The sequence below is a fragment of the Limanda limanda genome, chromosome 15 (assembly GCF_963576545.1).
Source record: "Limanda limanda chromosome 15, fLimLim1.1, whole genome shotgun sequence".
NCBI lineage: Eukaryota > Metazoa > Chordata > Actinopteri > Pleuronectiformes > Pleuronectidae > Limanda > Limanda limanda.
This window is the reverse complement of record NC_083650.1, coordinates 1,591,814-1,607,597: the sequence shown is the minus strand read 5'-3', so window position 1 is coordinate 1,607,597 and position 15,784 is coordinate 1,591,814. Positions and strand designations below refer to the sequence as shown.

Below are 15,784 nucleotides of genomic sequence, written 5' to 3'. Positions count from 1 at the left end.
TTCATCGCATATTTGTATCATCATCATAGACTGGGTAATTTCTTGTATGTTGTTGTAGGTTGACAAGATAAAGTGATCGTCGCTTTCATCTACCTGATGGTATTTCTCCTTACTACCTCCCCCTTTAATCAGCTCATCTCAATATAAGCCACGCAGCTGTCCCAACCATCATACAGTTTATTACCAGAGCACACAGAGAAAGACAGCAATAGCTATTGTTAATTATGTGATCTTGCTCAAGCTTGCTGCTTGATTAATGAAAGTGCACAGCAGACAGCTAAGCCCCATGCTGCTCTCGGAGAGGGGGGTGTGTTCGTGGTTGTCACTGCTTTCCCCCAGGTTGCAGGCTGTCAAGATCTCTGCAGGACTCAGCTGTATTTTCTTTTAATACTTTGGGTTTTTATTCCATCTAAACAGAGACAAGAAATGGGAGTAAGCTACACTTTTTGTTACCTGGAAGTTCAGGATTTAAAGTTCCTCTTCTGAAGCAGTAGGGAGAACTACCAGGATGCTGTTGAGACTCATGGGTAGTTGTGTTGAATGTGTTGCTTCGTAGCTGAGTCCCTCTGGTCTACAGCTCGCTGGGGTGAACATTTTATGTTCAATGATAACGCCTGAGGCTGTCTGAAGATAATCAGTCTGAATGCATTCAGAAAATAATGGACCCCATTCATAATGCATCATCGCATGCGCATCAAGAGCCACTGTGATGGAGCTTGAATGTGGGAAAGAGTGGTAACATCTCTCTTGTGATACTTTTTATTTTCATTTGGATTTACAGAGTGAAGAGACACAGAGTCGACGATCGTATCATGGTTTATTTACCTTTATTTACCTGTTTATTTAAGTGTATTTGGAACCTGGCCTCTTTTTTTATCTTTCCAATATCAGATACAACCTTTTCCTCTCTTGTTCCCTGCTCAATGCAAGCTCCTTGTTTATATAGTACAATAAAAAGACTGAATTGATACAGAATCAAAAGGGCATGATGATTGTTATGTTGCTGCCATCATGAATCTTCCTGCAAGCGTTTCAGGTGACGACTTCTACCAGCTCCAAGTGCACGCACCTTTTTTGTCCTGTCAGACTTTTTACTGTGAAAATGTCTTTCATTGAGGGTCACTTAACAGCAATAAAAAAAGAAGGAATTATTTCATGTTGTTGTATAAACAAGTCTCTGGGAGTTAGCATAATACTGAATTTATTACAACCGTTTATACATCCTGTCTTTTTAATTTATACATTAATGGTGAGCATTATATAAGGCAGGACAATCATAGGTTTGACCATAGCATTGGTAATGGCAGAACTGCCTAAATTATTTTTAAATCACCCGTGACTTCTTTTAACTAACTGTAATCTGACAAACTGTAGTTCCAGTTTATAGTTTTCATCCTGAATGATTTGATGCTACATAAGCGATGTTCTGACTTTGCCTCCCACCCCCATGTCCTTCTGCAGTGTATCCTGTCCCAGCCCAAGTTCTGGGCGGTAGAAGTCACAGCGCTTTGCCTCAGGACCAAACTGGAAAAAGGGCGGTCTCGTTGTGTTGAAAGAGCCATGATGCAAACTCAGGTAAGGACACATGTTTATGGGTTGGGGGGTATGCTGTATTTATAGATTAATTAAGAGCACAAGCCTTCACAGAACTGTAAACCTTTTTCACATACCTTTTTTTAAACAATCTGCCTTTTCTTCTTATGTATCAAATTTCCACAAAACAACAACTGGAAAACGTTATTACTACTCAGGGAAAACTTAAGGTGCAACCACTGCAGACAGTGCTTTGGCTTATAAGCACCTACCCTCCAAAGAAATAATTTTTTAACGCGCTTGGAGAATTACATTTTGGATCTGCGTTTAATATGCCAGCAAAATAGTTGAGTGTTAAAGTTTTAGAGTCACAAATACAAGATGGCAATGAGACCTGAGGTGTCAACAATAAGTTGTAATACAATGCTCAATGTCATTTCATGTCTAATACAGGAAGGAGATCGTCCTCAGGCACCAGGGGATCATTTGGGGCTGCTATCATGAAACAGAATAAAAACATAATTGTGGAACCATTTTCGACCACAGGTCACCATATTTAGCGCGATATAACTTTTCCTATATAGAAATTTAAGACACGTTGATATAACGTCGATAGGACCCAACATGAACAGCCATTGATAATGAGCATAGCGCTGCACCGAACCAATCATTTGGCTTGGAAAGAGTTACGCCCACATCAAGTTAGGTTGACGCGCGTTGACACTACATTCATAGTTTCAGTGGATTTCCACCACTAAATAATTCTAACCAGCGCTTCTTCAGGACAGATGCTCATTAAAGGTCCGGTCTCTGTCACTAGGTTTTCTCCTCATTCCACCTCTGACCTTCGCTCAATTTACACTTTAAAACTAAACACCCTCACTGATCACCAGTTATTAGGACACGTACAGGAGGACTGATGTTTACTTTGTGTTAGTTTGATTCGCTCTACAGTTTATGAAACAAACGTTTAAACCGTCTACACAACACAAGACGTAGCGTGACGCAGTCAGGACATCAGGGTTAAAGTGACAGACACGACCAGGAGTCATGATCCGACATCATAACTAAATACATGTGGTTATCAGTTTGTATGTGAAGAGGGAGAGAGACGAACAGACACATGCAAACACACTCACAAAGACATAGACACACACACACGCCTGCAGACAGAAGTTCCTCCCGAAGATTATGAAGCAGTCAGTTCTGTGTACTGATAGCTGTGCATCAATTCCCTTGACTAATCTTATATACTCAGGCAATTTTATCTGTTTGAGTGTGTAAGCCCTGACTTCACAGAACAAGACTACTCGTGAGTACATTAACTAAGAGCAGCAGAGCTCGACTCCACTCACAGTGCCAGTGAGTTGTTGAGTAACCTTGTTCTTTTTCTAAACAACCCTGAGCACAAACAAAACCATTAATTCGCCACAGCTCCGATTGTTATTTTGGATGTTGATCAATAACATCCTTGAAAGATGGAGCACAGACGGCATTTTGAAATTAATGTAAGAAAATTGAAGAAGTTAGGAGACTCAGACATCTGGCTGAAGACTGAAAGAAATTAAACATGGGTTGTTTTTTTCCTCCAAATATTTTCCAGCTTGATGCCGAGTTCTGTTGTAAGCAATAAATGTCATATCCTTCGTTATACTTTATGTAGTTGGAGAGATTTCTTCGAAATGGTCCATGTTTATTTAAAAAATCTGCAACACTTGTTCAATCTTTTCTCTATACCAACAGCATAGAACTATTTCAGTGCAAAACATAATAAATAATAAACACTGCATGTACTCTGATAGGCATTAATATGTGGTTACTATTTTCAGTATTACACATTTTTTCAATTTGAGCCCACAAATTACAACTACTCAGTGTTTGTTATTAAGCTGCAGTCTACATCTGTATTCTACATTTGAAAAGGCTTGAGTTTAAAATATTGTTTTTCCATTACTACTTTCTCATTTTTCCTGGTAATGTCTTGGAAAGACATAGATATGGACTAACTAAAGACTTTCAAAATTATTTATAGGACTCTACAATTACATTAGTTTTTAACTTTAACTAGGAACACAGCTTTTAAAGAAATAGGCTAAAATGAATTTCAGCTTTTATTAAAAAAATTATATTTTCCTACGATGCAAACTGACTTAACTAAGACATTACAATACAATAATTATAAATTATGTGTTTAGGTTTACTTTAAGTTAAGAGTACACAACTCTTTTGGGAGGCATTTTATTCACTGTGTCTGTAGCTAGAGTCTGCAAATGAGATGAGGGAGAACAGAATGTATACTGAAAATAACATTTATGCCAAGTATATAAAGTAACGCTCAGTATAAATTGTAACACAGATGACAGCTACAAAAATGTTTTATAGGAGTTTCACCATTTCGTTGCGTGATCTTTTTGCACTGACTACTGGCTTACCTGCATCCTTTGACTGAGGCATTAAGTTTGTTTTATGCTTTTACCATTGAAACAAAATAGTTAATCCTAGTGAATAATCCCAATGTCTCTTGTTTCAATTTGCGATGGAGCCTTTTACGTCACACAGTATTAAACAATATGCTGTTAAACAAAATCTCAATATGGTGAAATAGATAGTCTGTGGATCTTGTGATGGACACAGCTGCAGACGTTCATCTGCTCTTTTCCTTCTCCAGGCTTTGGTCGACCACTTTGAAGACAAGAGCTGTCCCGTGACCGAGCGACTCAAAATCTTCTACTGCTGCCAAGCCCCACCCAGATGGACTGTCCAGGTATCAAACCATTTATCTTCACAAATTCAATTCCATTTTAATAAACCAAATGGAAGCAAACCGATGACAAGTACTGGATTCGCTTCACTCTGGATATATAGTCATCAGAACTGGTGGAATACATTTTTCAAGATGGGGTGCAGCACTCGCATCACATTATTCAAAGTCTATTTACCTCTGAATCTACAGTGTAATACAAATGAGAGAGCGCAAGCAATATGTAGCATGAAGCACACATATCTTATCTTCACAGGTATTTGGTTATAAACCAAAATGGTTGTGAAAACACTTACTCACGTAGCAGCATTGTGCACTTAAGTCTTACCTTTTTATAAAAACTATGTTTAACTTATTCATAGTAACACCCTTATCTTATCCAATCATCAGGTTGGTATTTCTCATTGGCCAACACGTCAATAACAATGGACATAAAATGAAATAATAAAAAAATTTGCACTACCCTTAGGACAAAACTCCATTAGAAATAGAATTTTAGATGGTGACAAATAGTAAATCTTCAGTATTTTCCTACACATTTCTCCTGAAGCACTTTGTCAAGTCACAGAAACCACGTTAACATCGCTCTAAAGATCTTTAAGGTTTTCACTTTTGTATAGAATGTATAGAATAAATCAGAGTGGAAATAGTGTTTCATTCTCTGCCACTGTTTATCTGCATTTCTAATGGAACTGCTCCTCGCTTTTGAACCTCAGTGGATTTCTCATAATTCTCCAGTTGAGTTGAGTTGACTGACTTGCTTGATGGTCTGAGAAGGGACGCATAATATTTTCCAATTTATATACGCATGTCAAGACAGTGATTAATCACACTTTCAAATTAATTATAAAAAAACAAGTGGAGCTTTTCTCACTGTTTCACAGCCTGTCAAGCTTTCCAGTATAGCACAGCATCATTAAAAGTGATAACAATGACAGATTTACCACAGGAACGACATGGTCATGTCTGAAACAATGTTCCTTGATCCTGTAGAGATAGAAAAAAGCATAAAAGAAAACAAGTGTCAGATGAAAAGTCAGCATCCTCCTCAATGAGTGAGCTGTGTTCATGACATCTTGCATGAAGTGCTCGATTAAGGTCTATGCACAGTTTTTCAATGATATTTACTGTAGTTTGTGACTTTGAAGCCGATCACTAAACCTTTGGCTTGTGCCCCTTGAGTATATCTAGTATATTGGGGAGTTTGGGGTGTGTTTAGGAGCTATATCCTTTTGTAGAAATGATTATCTTGTTCAGGTTTTATAGGTGGTGAGATTTTGTATCCAGAATCTTCTGGTATTTAAAGAAAACCATTTGTTCCACTATACAATCAAATGCATCAGCTTTGTTATTCTGCAAACGTCTGACACTGAGGTTTGTGGTGAAGATGCCCCACATGTTTTTTGTTCTGATAACTGCTCTATCAAAGTCTTATAATTGCAGTTTTGACTGCACAGTAGATCCAGTTTCCTTAATCTTCCTGGAAATATTTGGTTGGCTGTCGGACAGATAACAGATTTTGCTTTCCAGTAAAACTATGAGCAAGTGCTTCCTTCAATCCTCTTTATTCTTTGGCCTTTGTAATTTTGCAGTTGGGAAGGCAATGTAAAGAAGACTCAGCTTTCCCAACTGTTTAAATACAGAATGCCTCTGTTACTATTGTCTCACTATCTGTGTTCTGCAGAACATTTGAATGTGTAGACAGATGTGTGACAAACCTGCTGTGACTAGGTAATGGACTGTAAGCTTTGATTGGACTATCACTCTTGGGACATTCACAGTCTAATTATGACCTGCTTTCAGTAAGAAAATGTTCACCTTAGAATTTAGTGTAATACTAACCATTGTTTTTAGGCCAGAAGATGACAACCCTGGATCAACGTGGGGAAAATAAGATATATATATGTTTCACAGAGGTTGTAGAAATACAACCATTACGACATATTGTGACACAATTGCTGAACCAGGAAGCATCATAAGATCTATAACAAAGCCCAGGATCTAAGAATACAATGGAAAGAGAAGTAGTAGAATAGGCAGCAATAGAAAGATTTAGATGTGTCCAAGAGATTGAAGGAGGGGGAGTACTGGAAAGCTGGGGAGGAGACCTCACCCAGGCAGCATGTAATAACTGATAACAGCAATAAAGCTAGAATTGAAGAGTACCTATTGCTGCCTGGGGACTTGAAAGTGGGTTGAGGTGGAGTATTGCAGCAGCACCTTGATACATTTCCCTCCTCACAGGAGAACCATTCCCAACATTAACAAAGCACTGAAGGCATTTTTATGGCTGGGGTGTGTTTCTCTCTCTGTGTGTGTGTGTGTAGTGTCATTGTGAGGACCATGTTCATCCTACAACCTACAGAGTGGGGACATTTTGGGAAAGTGAGGACATGTTGGCTGGTCCTCACATTCTGACCCACTTTTAATAACCTGTTTCAGGGTTAAGACTTGGTTAGGGTTAGAATTAGGTGTAGGTTAGGGTTAGGCATTTAGTGTTGACAGTTAAGGTTAGGGTAAGGGACTGGGGAATGCATTATGCCAATGAGTGTCCTCACTAAGATAGATGTATAGACGTGTGGGTGCATTTTTCTCATAAACTAATTAATTCTCACACCTTTGGAGTGAGGGCATTTTTAGACAAACTGTTGATTTTGCACGTTTCAGTCCAATAACTACACATCAAGCACAGTGTATTTTCCATTACTGCTGACCATTTTCTAAACCATGTCGTAAATTTACAATCGATTTCCAACCTTCAGCCACCTTTGCTTTTCATTCATTTCACAGTTATCGAAAAAACAACTGTCAGACTGTCAGTGTTGGGGAGTAACGGAATACATGTACCGGCGTTATGTATTTAGAATACAAATTATGAGTAACTGTATTCCGTTACAGTTACAAATTAAATAGATGGTATTCAGAATACAGTTACATTGTTGAAATCAGTGGATTACATGACGGTACTTCTCTGTTTCACGAGTTTATTCACTCTCTCGTAAATCCACCGGCGGCAAAGCCCCCAGGAAGCAGCTGGAGACCAGGGCTGCCGTAAGAGCGCCCCGGCCCCCGGCGGCGTGAAGAAGCCACACAGGCCGCTACAGGCCCGGGACCGAGGCTCTGAGAGAGTTCCGTCGCTACCAGAAATCTACGGAGCTGCTGAACCGCAAGCTGCCCTTCCAGCGCCTGGTGAGAGAAGACGACCTGCGCTTCCAGAGCTCCGCTGTCATGGGTCTGCAGGAGGCCAGCGAGGCACGCCGGGTTCACACTGGACTCTGAAGCGCCGGGCAGCGCTGATAATATCACCCGTTGACCCAGTAGTATAAAAGCATATGGTCACTTGTTCCTCCAACATTAACTGCAACAGCGTCCCAATTTAAGGTCATCCATCTTCAAGAACTTCTCCGCTGTTTGCTCCGTTCAATGTCGGGTGTCGAGGGTAAATTACGTATTCTCCACTCAAGCCAATGGGGAGCCCCCCCCCCCCCCCCCCCCTTTCTTTTTATCTTTATGACTGCTTGTGTGTCTGTAGTGGATGGGCAGAGGGGGGCATTTAATAATGTGATTGGAAAAATTGGTAAAATTAAAACTCCAGGACAACAGAAGGGGAATACAAACTATGGGATGCATACTTTATCATTTATATAATATAAAATATGTCATCAATATCGTTTAAAATCATTTTTCAGTGTGTTTCCCGGAGCGATACGCTCGCGTCAAGCGCAAACAAAAATAGACTCGACGCCGATACGATCGCTGCACTGCGCGAGGCAAACTTGGCGCAGTGCGGTGCTTCAGCCTCCGGTGGCACCCGCACAGAGGTGGAGTGGATAGGAGCCGGACATCCAGCTGGCCCGCAGCATCGGCGGAGAGAGAGTTTAAACTGCTGCTGCTCCACTGACTATAACAACGCCGCAATCATACACTTAAAAAATGCAATACAATGTGGAAGTATTCCAAGTATTCAGAATACGTTACTCAGATTAGTTAATGTAATGGACTACGTTACAGATTAAATTTTTGGGCATGTATTCTGTAACGGAATACGTTTTGAAAGTATCCTTCTCAACACTGCAGACTGTAGAGAGTTAACCATTACCATTTAGCCGTGTAGACTGTTATTCTAGTGCCATCAGCAGGTTAGTCTTTCTCTTACTTAGGTATAAATAAAAAGCCAAGTCTTTTTCAGTGGAAATGCCTTAATGCCTTTGGTACCTCTACAATGTATCCCAGTGACCTTGGTCTTTGACTTTTCATTGTGAGCCTATGTGGTCTCTTTCATTGCAGAAACAGCTGGCCAGCCTGCTGAATGACCTCGGCTGCATCAGTTCAGCTCTGCTTATGTATGAAAAGCTGGAGCTCTGGGAGGACGCCATTATCTGCTATGAGAGGCTGGGCCAACATGGCAAGGTATACCACACACACAAAGACATCTGCTTTACTACAAACACTCTTCAGTTGGTGGCTCCCCAAACGATTCTTGCTACTGTTCAGAAGCTGCATTTAGAAACTCACAGGATTCTACAGGATTGTGTCTTTTAACCTGTTTTTTCAGTGAAGATTGTCGGTGCATATTAGTTTCAGTTTGTGGAGATGCAGGGAGAACTTTAACAATATACTGAACACTGTTCTAAATCAGTAAGCAAACTGTAAACTGCAAACAACCAAACCTTGACACAATTAAATGTGAATGTGAAATCTGAATCTGAGCCCATCTGTAGAAGCAGTGTTGTGCCAGTTTACACTTAAAAAGAATAAGTTCAATGTTCAGTTCATGCAGATGAGAGTGAAATAGTTCCCGTTCATAGTTCATTTTTTATTTGGATGATTTAGGTGACAAATGTCCGGTCATGTGTTTGGTTATGAATCGCTGGTGTCGGATCATGTCTGCGTGTCGCTCCTCTCATTTTAACACTGAGTCCTGACGTCACGTCTCGTGTTGTACTGAGCACAACATGATGACGAGTCATTTTCATGATGTTTAAATGCAGCCTCATAATGTCTGGAGTGAATCAAACAAACACTAAGTTACTTCCTGTACTGATCAGGTCCTGATAACTCGTTCGTGTTAACGCGTTCATTTTGACAGCCCTAGTTTACATATAATAGTGCACACATGACTCTGACATTAGAGGACATTACATTTACTTACTTTGATTTCATGGAGACCTAACCTAACCTTAACGTAGACTTAAAACATGTCTTCACTTTACAATGTAATGATGTTATGGGGTCTGTGTAAACAAATTTAGGTCCCCACAACATGAGGACCACACCCACACACACGGATCTCTATTTTGTTAGTGCGCTTGCTGTTTTCTTCATGATCATCCAATACCTAGGTGATGTTGTCTACACCCACACGTACACAGGGTGTATTTAATCTGGCACTTGACATGGGCATAATGGGATAAGCAGAATTCCCACAATCAATAGCACTGCAGTACACTAACAATGCAGACACATAATTTTTGCAGTCTAAATATGGATTGATAATCTTTAACTGACCGACTTGGTTCCAGGACGGGAGGATTTTGGAGGAGAAATGTGTATTTTTCTTTCTTTAGCCTTCACCAACTTTTCCCTCATCGAGCCTATTTTGTTGTTATATCTTTGATACATGTCACAAATTTGCTTATAATAAAAAAATCACAATGGCGCATCTGCTCTGCAGCAACCTCTCAAGTGAACTTTTTCAACTGGAATTTTAGATGCAAAGGAGCACCAGTTGGTCTCAAACTTCGTCTCTGAGCTTCTTAGCCTGCAGAAATATCCCCTCTATGTCACTAGCCAACATTGACCATAGGTGAGGGCTGCAAAATAGATATAGTGTATATTGGTTAATCCCTGGGTTACGAACTTCCAACACATCACTGAAATGATAAACAATTGTTGTCTCAACAATCTGCCTGTTTATCTCCATTTTGAGCATCAAACTTCCAATGTTTTGCCCCCGTACTGCCACACACTGGGGCTCTGACTGGTCCCATCACTTAAGCCTTACGTCATCAGAACCACATCGGCTGCAAAAAAGAATCCAACCCTCTCCTGGGGCCTGAATGTTGGACTCTCTCCATCCTCTGGCTGCATGAAGATTGGCGCCATCACAAGCACAACTCACCCAGCACAAGACAGAACCTTGGTGTTGCCCAACACCATCTGAGAACAGGCTTTATATCATGTCAACAATACAATACAATTCATGCTGTGATTGCACAAGGAAATTCTACTTTTGTAGATTTATTTGATAATCTGTTTTTGTTTAACATTATTTGGTGTATATTGTTTATTGGTCGCTCATGTGTCTGAAGACACTGCCAGAGGGACTTAACTTTCTCTGCTTCTTTGTTCCACAAGTATAAACATTCCTGCTATATAGAGAACAGAGTAGGAAAGAACATTGAGGGGGATAGTCCTCCACAGTAAATAAAACCCAGTCCTTGTTTGTTATGTGATTCAGTGACACTTATTTATGAAGTAAAATTTTACTCTCTTGTAGCAATGTCTCTCCTCTTGGTATTTGAGGGACAAGTCTCTCACCAAATGGTCGGTCAAGTCAGTCAGAGAAATGCTCACTAAAACCCTCGGACTTATGTATTCCTCTGGGAAAGTTGGGGTTACTGAATTTGTTGTTCAAATCTGTTCAGCGAGTTTTTTTTTCCACACAATGGTCTAGATGGTATTTTTGCAGCAATGTTACTGTTTTGAGCGGATGTTACTGTTGAATCTGTCAGAGTGCTGTGGGATATAAATATGACATTTGTAAAAGGTTACTTAAGTTTTAACTACTATTGATCCATCCTTGTGTTAACCACTTATCCCTTTGGGTTGTGTGGGAGCTGGAGCCAATCCCAGTTCTCATTCACAACTACGGGCCATTTAGATCTGCTAATTAACCTGACCTGTAGGTCTTTGGACTGTGGGAAGAAACCCACGCAGACTCAGGGAGAAGATGCAAACTCGACGAGAAAGTCTGGCTGGTCAGCAGGCTTGAACCCAGAAATCTTGTGCTATGCTGTGCTAACCACACTATAATTATTATTCATGAAGAAACATCTTTTGGTAAGGAATCAGAACGTGTACAGAGACAGTGTTAAAACCTCATCCTCCACAGGTGATCATGTATCTTATGGAGCCCCCATTGTATCCATGTATCTCTTCTGACATCCCTGCACACAGTGCACCATATACAACAGTAAAAAGCTAAATCAAACTGCATATAGCACATTTTGTGCTGGTAACCAACTGCAACAGGGACAATACATTGCATTGAACATTCAGTTTTTGTTTTGTTGTGGCAGTATTCCCTCTCTGTTGCAGCTCATCTCTGCTGCTGTGCTGTAGTGAAGGATTCAGTGAATCTTATTTGAAATGTAAACTCAGTGTCCACTTTTTCAGGGCACCAGTGCACCTGCCTCCTAATGGAAATATATAATCAACATTATGGGTTAAGTTTAAGTTTAAAGATTGAACGATAAACTATTAAAAAATATATATTTTGCTTCCAAATCCACACATTCCCAGTCACAGACCGAAAATATTGGGACTGGCTAAATTACCATCCGGACAAAAGTGGATATCAGAGTCTATGACTTTTATTATTACTCACATCATCCTTGTATTACACAAATGTAAGATTTATATTTTAAACATTCATAGGCACAGTCAATATGCATTAATTATAAGGCAATCAAAATGCACACAAATGCAAGTTGCCGGACTAATGTAGGGCAGTATCCAATTCCTATACTCTGCTTTATTGACGTAACATTCACATGTGTTGCCACTGCCCAAATACAATATTAAAGGTCCAGTGTGTAAGATTTAGGTGAAAGGGATCTATTGACAGAAATTTAATATAAAACAGTCCTATTGATTTTTTCACGAGGGTGTTTCTTCTAAATTATAAAAATTATTGCTTTATTTACCCTAGAATGGGCCCTGTATATTTAAATACTTTATATTTACATCAGGAGTGGGTCCTTTCTACGGAGGCAGCCATGTTTTTTACAATAGTCCTGACTGGAAAAACTAAACACCCTTTGAGTTTTAATGAAAACTGAAGGTTACCACAGGTTCTCTTTCATTATTGGAAGGGGAGGGGAGGGGTGTTCAGCTGCAACATGCAACTTCACCGCTTAAGTCACTATATTCTACACACTGAACCTTTTAAATACAATAAAATAATAATCAAATTACCAATACCAAATTAAAAAAGCAGTGGTAAATAAGATGAAACCCTGAATGGAATAAATATAGTGTACGTGATATAAGAAAACAAGCCACTGTTCCTTTAAGGCATTTATTACTATGTCTCTCTTCTTGGGTTTCTCTGTCAGAGCAACATGTTGAATTTCAGAGCTACAAATTAAATACACATACGGCTCACCAGCTACCTTGATCTGCATACAAACACTCTCAATATCAACCAACATTACTTGTGAGTGGACGCTCGGTACATAGTCCTGCAGGCTATGAAAGGCCTATGTTAGTCAATTGCAGCATGTTCTGTCCAATTCAATTACCCAGGTGCTTCTGGATAATGATAAAAGTCTCCTGCTCCCGTCTTGTCCTAAACCATGTGGTGTAGTAGTCCCAGCCAACAGTCCATGTTATGTAGTCACTAGGGTCCAAAATAACAAGGCACCAAGGCAATCCATTTATTTGAAGTGCTTTGGTCTCAGTCCAAAGCTGCTTCTCTTTTCTAGCCCAGACTGCTCCTCTCCTGCTTTCCTCTGAAAAACGGACATTGTCTCATTAAGGCTAGTGTCTTATAAATAAGCTACTAGATAATGTATGGATACAACTATTTCACTTATAATTGTAATTTTTTAGACTATAGGACAAGTTGGTAACTTATTGTTAATGATATTGATATAACAAAATCCCCCAAAAAGAAAATCGTTCTCAGACTTGATTAAGTAAACTTTTATTATGATCACTTTATATTATTGCATCAATGTAAAAAAAACACTCTAAAAGCTCCTGAAATGTATATTGCTGTGACACTGATCGGTTCTCTTATTTAGCCTGACTTTTTTTTTTTTTTTTTTATAAATCTGTTTATTGAAACATATTACATGTTACATGACCTTTGCAAATAGATGCATGTTTTTTTTGTTTTTTTTACCAAATAAACAAAACATACAAACAAACAAACCAACAAGTAGAAAACATACATAACATTATCCCACCCCCCACCCCAGTTGGTCTTCCCTTTTCAAACAGAATATCTTATCAACACCCTACATTTGTGTGTTCACATTGATGTAAGAGCACAGCTGGACAGAAAAAAACAAAAAACAAACAGAACACAGCAAAACAAAACAGCATAACATGATATGTTGTTCACCCCTACACTCTAGGAATTATAGCTATATTGTCGAAATATGAGATAAGAGGTTGCCATGTAGTATAACATTTCTCAGTTGAGCCTCGGAGTGAAAATTTGATTTTTTTTTCTAATTTAAGGAATGACATTAGGTCAGTTTGCCAACATTGTTCTGCCGGGGGTTTGGCCAGCTTCCAGTGTAGAAGGATACGCCTGCGGGCAATCAGAGAGGCGAATGCTAAAACATTTAATGTCTGCTTACTGAATTCTGAATAATTTGAGGGGACTCCAAAAATAGCATTGAGCGGGCAGAGAGTGATAGCTACACCTATAACCTCCGACATGATTTTGAAAAAACTCTTCCAGAACCCTGTTAGCTTCGAGCATGACCAGGAAGTATGGGCTAGGTCAGCTGGGACAAAGGCACATCTATTGCAAGCTTCACTACTGCCAGGGAAAATCTTAGCTAGTTTTGCTTTGCTGAAGTGCATTCTATGCAGTACTTTGAATTGTATTAGATTAAGACGGGCACAGGATTAGGAGCTATTCACTCGTAATTTTGCTCTCTCCCACCAAGGATCCTGGAGTTTGCTTCCTAGCTCTTTTTCCCACCCCTGTTTTGCTGTGATCTGTGGAGAGGGGTTAGCCTGGAGAATACCTTTATACAGCTTTGATGTCATTTTTATCCAAGTTTCTGGTTTGTCAAGAGTTTTAGGTAAATCTGCCGGTAAATGTGGAAATGTACTGCAATAATCTTTAATAAAACTGCGAACCTGGAGGTAACGAAAGAAGTTGGTCCGGGGCAAGTCATACTTATGGGACAGACTCTCAAAGTCAATAAATGTACCATTTAAAAACAGGTCTCGGAATGACATGATACCTTTCTCCTTCCAAAGTGTAAATGCGGAGTCAAGTTTAGAAGGTAAAAAAATATGATTATTGCATAACGGACCTAGGAGGGCAAGATTGTTTAGCTTGAGATGTTTGCGAAACTGTGTCCATATTTTCAAAGTCGACAAGATTACAGGATTTGAGGTATAATTTGAAACTGAGAGTGGCAAAGGGGAGCATGTCAGAGCCACAAGTGAAGAGGTGTGGCAGGAGAGGGACTCCATTTTACACCAGTCCAACTCACTCTCGTACCGCCAGCTGAGTATCTTTTGTATATTTGCTTCCCAGTAATATGACATAAAGTTAGGTAAACCCAGCCCACCTTCCTGCCCTGCTGTCTGTAGGGTGCTTTTATTAGTCCTGTTAACCCTGCCCGCCCACACAAATGAAAGGATAACTTGATCAAGTTTTTTAAAGAATGTTTTTGTCAGGAAGAGAGGTAAACATTGGAAAAAAAAAAAAAAATCTCGGCAGGATATTCATCTTTCTGCATTGCACTCTCCCTGCTAATGATAGCGGCAACTTGGACCACTTCTGTAGGTCAGTTTTGACTTTATTTACTAATTTGTCAATGTTATTTTTATGCAATCCCTTAAAAGAGTGGGTGATGTTGATCCCTAGATATTGAAAACTTTCTGGAGAGAAATTAAAAGGAATTTGTCCCTGCGTGAGTGTTTTGGCTTTGAAGTTAATTGGGAAACAGACAGTTTTTTGGAGGTTGATTTTGTAACCTGAAAATGCACCAAAATCCTCTAGTGTCTGTATTAAATTTTTGGCACATGAAACGGGGTCTGTTATGTAAATGAATAGATCATCTGCATACAGGGAGACACGGTGCTCAATGTTTTCCCGTTTAACACCTTGCAGGTGTGCGGAAGATCTCAACCGGATGGCTAGCGGCTCAATAGCAAGAGCAAAAAGTAACGGCGACAGCGGGCAGCCTTGACGGGTACCACGGGACAAGGGAAAATATGATGAGTACTGTCTATTAGTGTTAACCCGGGCAAGGGGTAATTTATAAACAAGGCGTGTCCATGGAATAAAGTTTTCTCCGAATCCAAATTTTCCTAGTACCTTAAATAAGTACCCCCATTCCACCCTGTCAAAGGCTTTTTCCGCATCCAATGAGAGCACTATTTCAGGCTTTATTTCATTGGACGGGGAAGAGATAATATTTAATAGCCGTCTGACATTTGAGGATAACTGACGAGCTCTGATGAAGCCAGTTTGGTCCTCAGAGATTATTGAAGGGAGACATGTTTCCAATC

The 15,784-nt window shown here is 39.7% G+C and overlaps 1 protein-coding gene across 1 annotated transcript in view; it reads left to right on the top strand.

Moving 5' to 3' along the window:
• The window catches only part of ttc27 (tetratricopeptide repeat domain 27), a 68,914-nt gene that overhangs the window by 34,715 nt on the left and 18,415 nt on the right, over nt 1-15,784 (top strand). Inside the window, exons 10-12 of the mRNA XM_061087116.1 lie at nt 1,462-1,575; nt 4,202-4,297; nt 8,582-8,704. Coding sequence (XP_060943099.1) covers nt 1,462-1,575; nt 4,202-4,297; nt 8,582-8,704 — 333 coding nt within the window. The remainder of the gene's footprint in view (nt 1-1,461; nt 1,576-4,201; nt 4,298-8,581; nt 8,705-15,784) is intronic.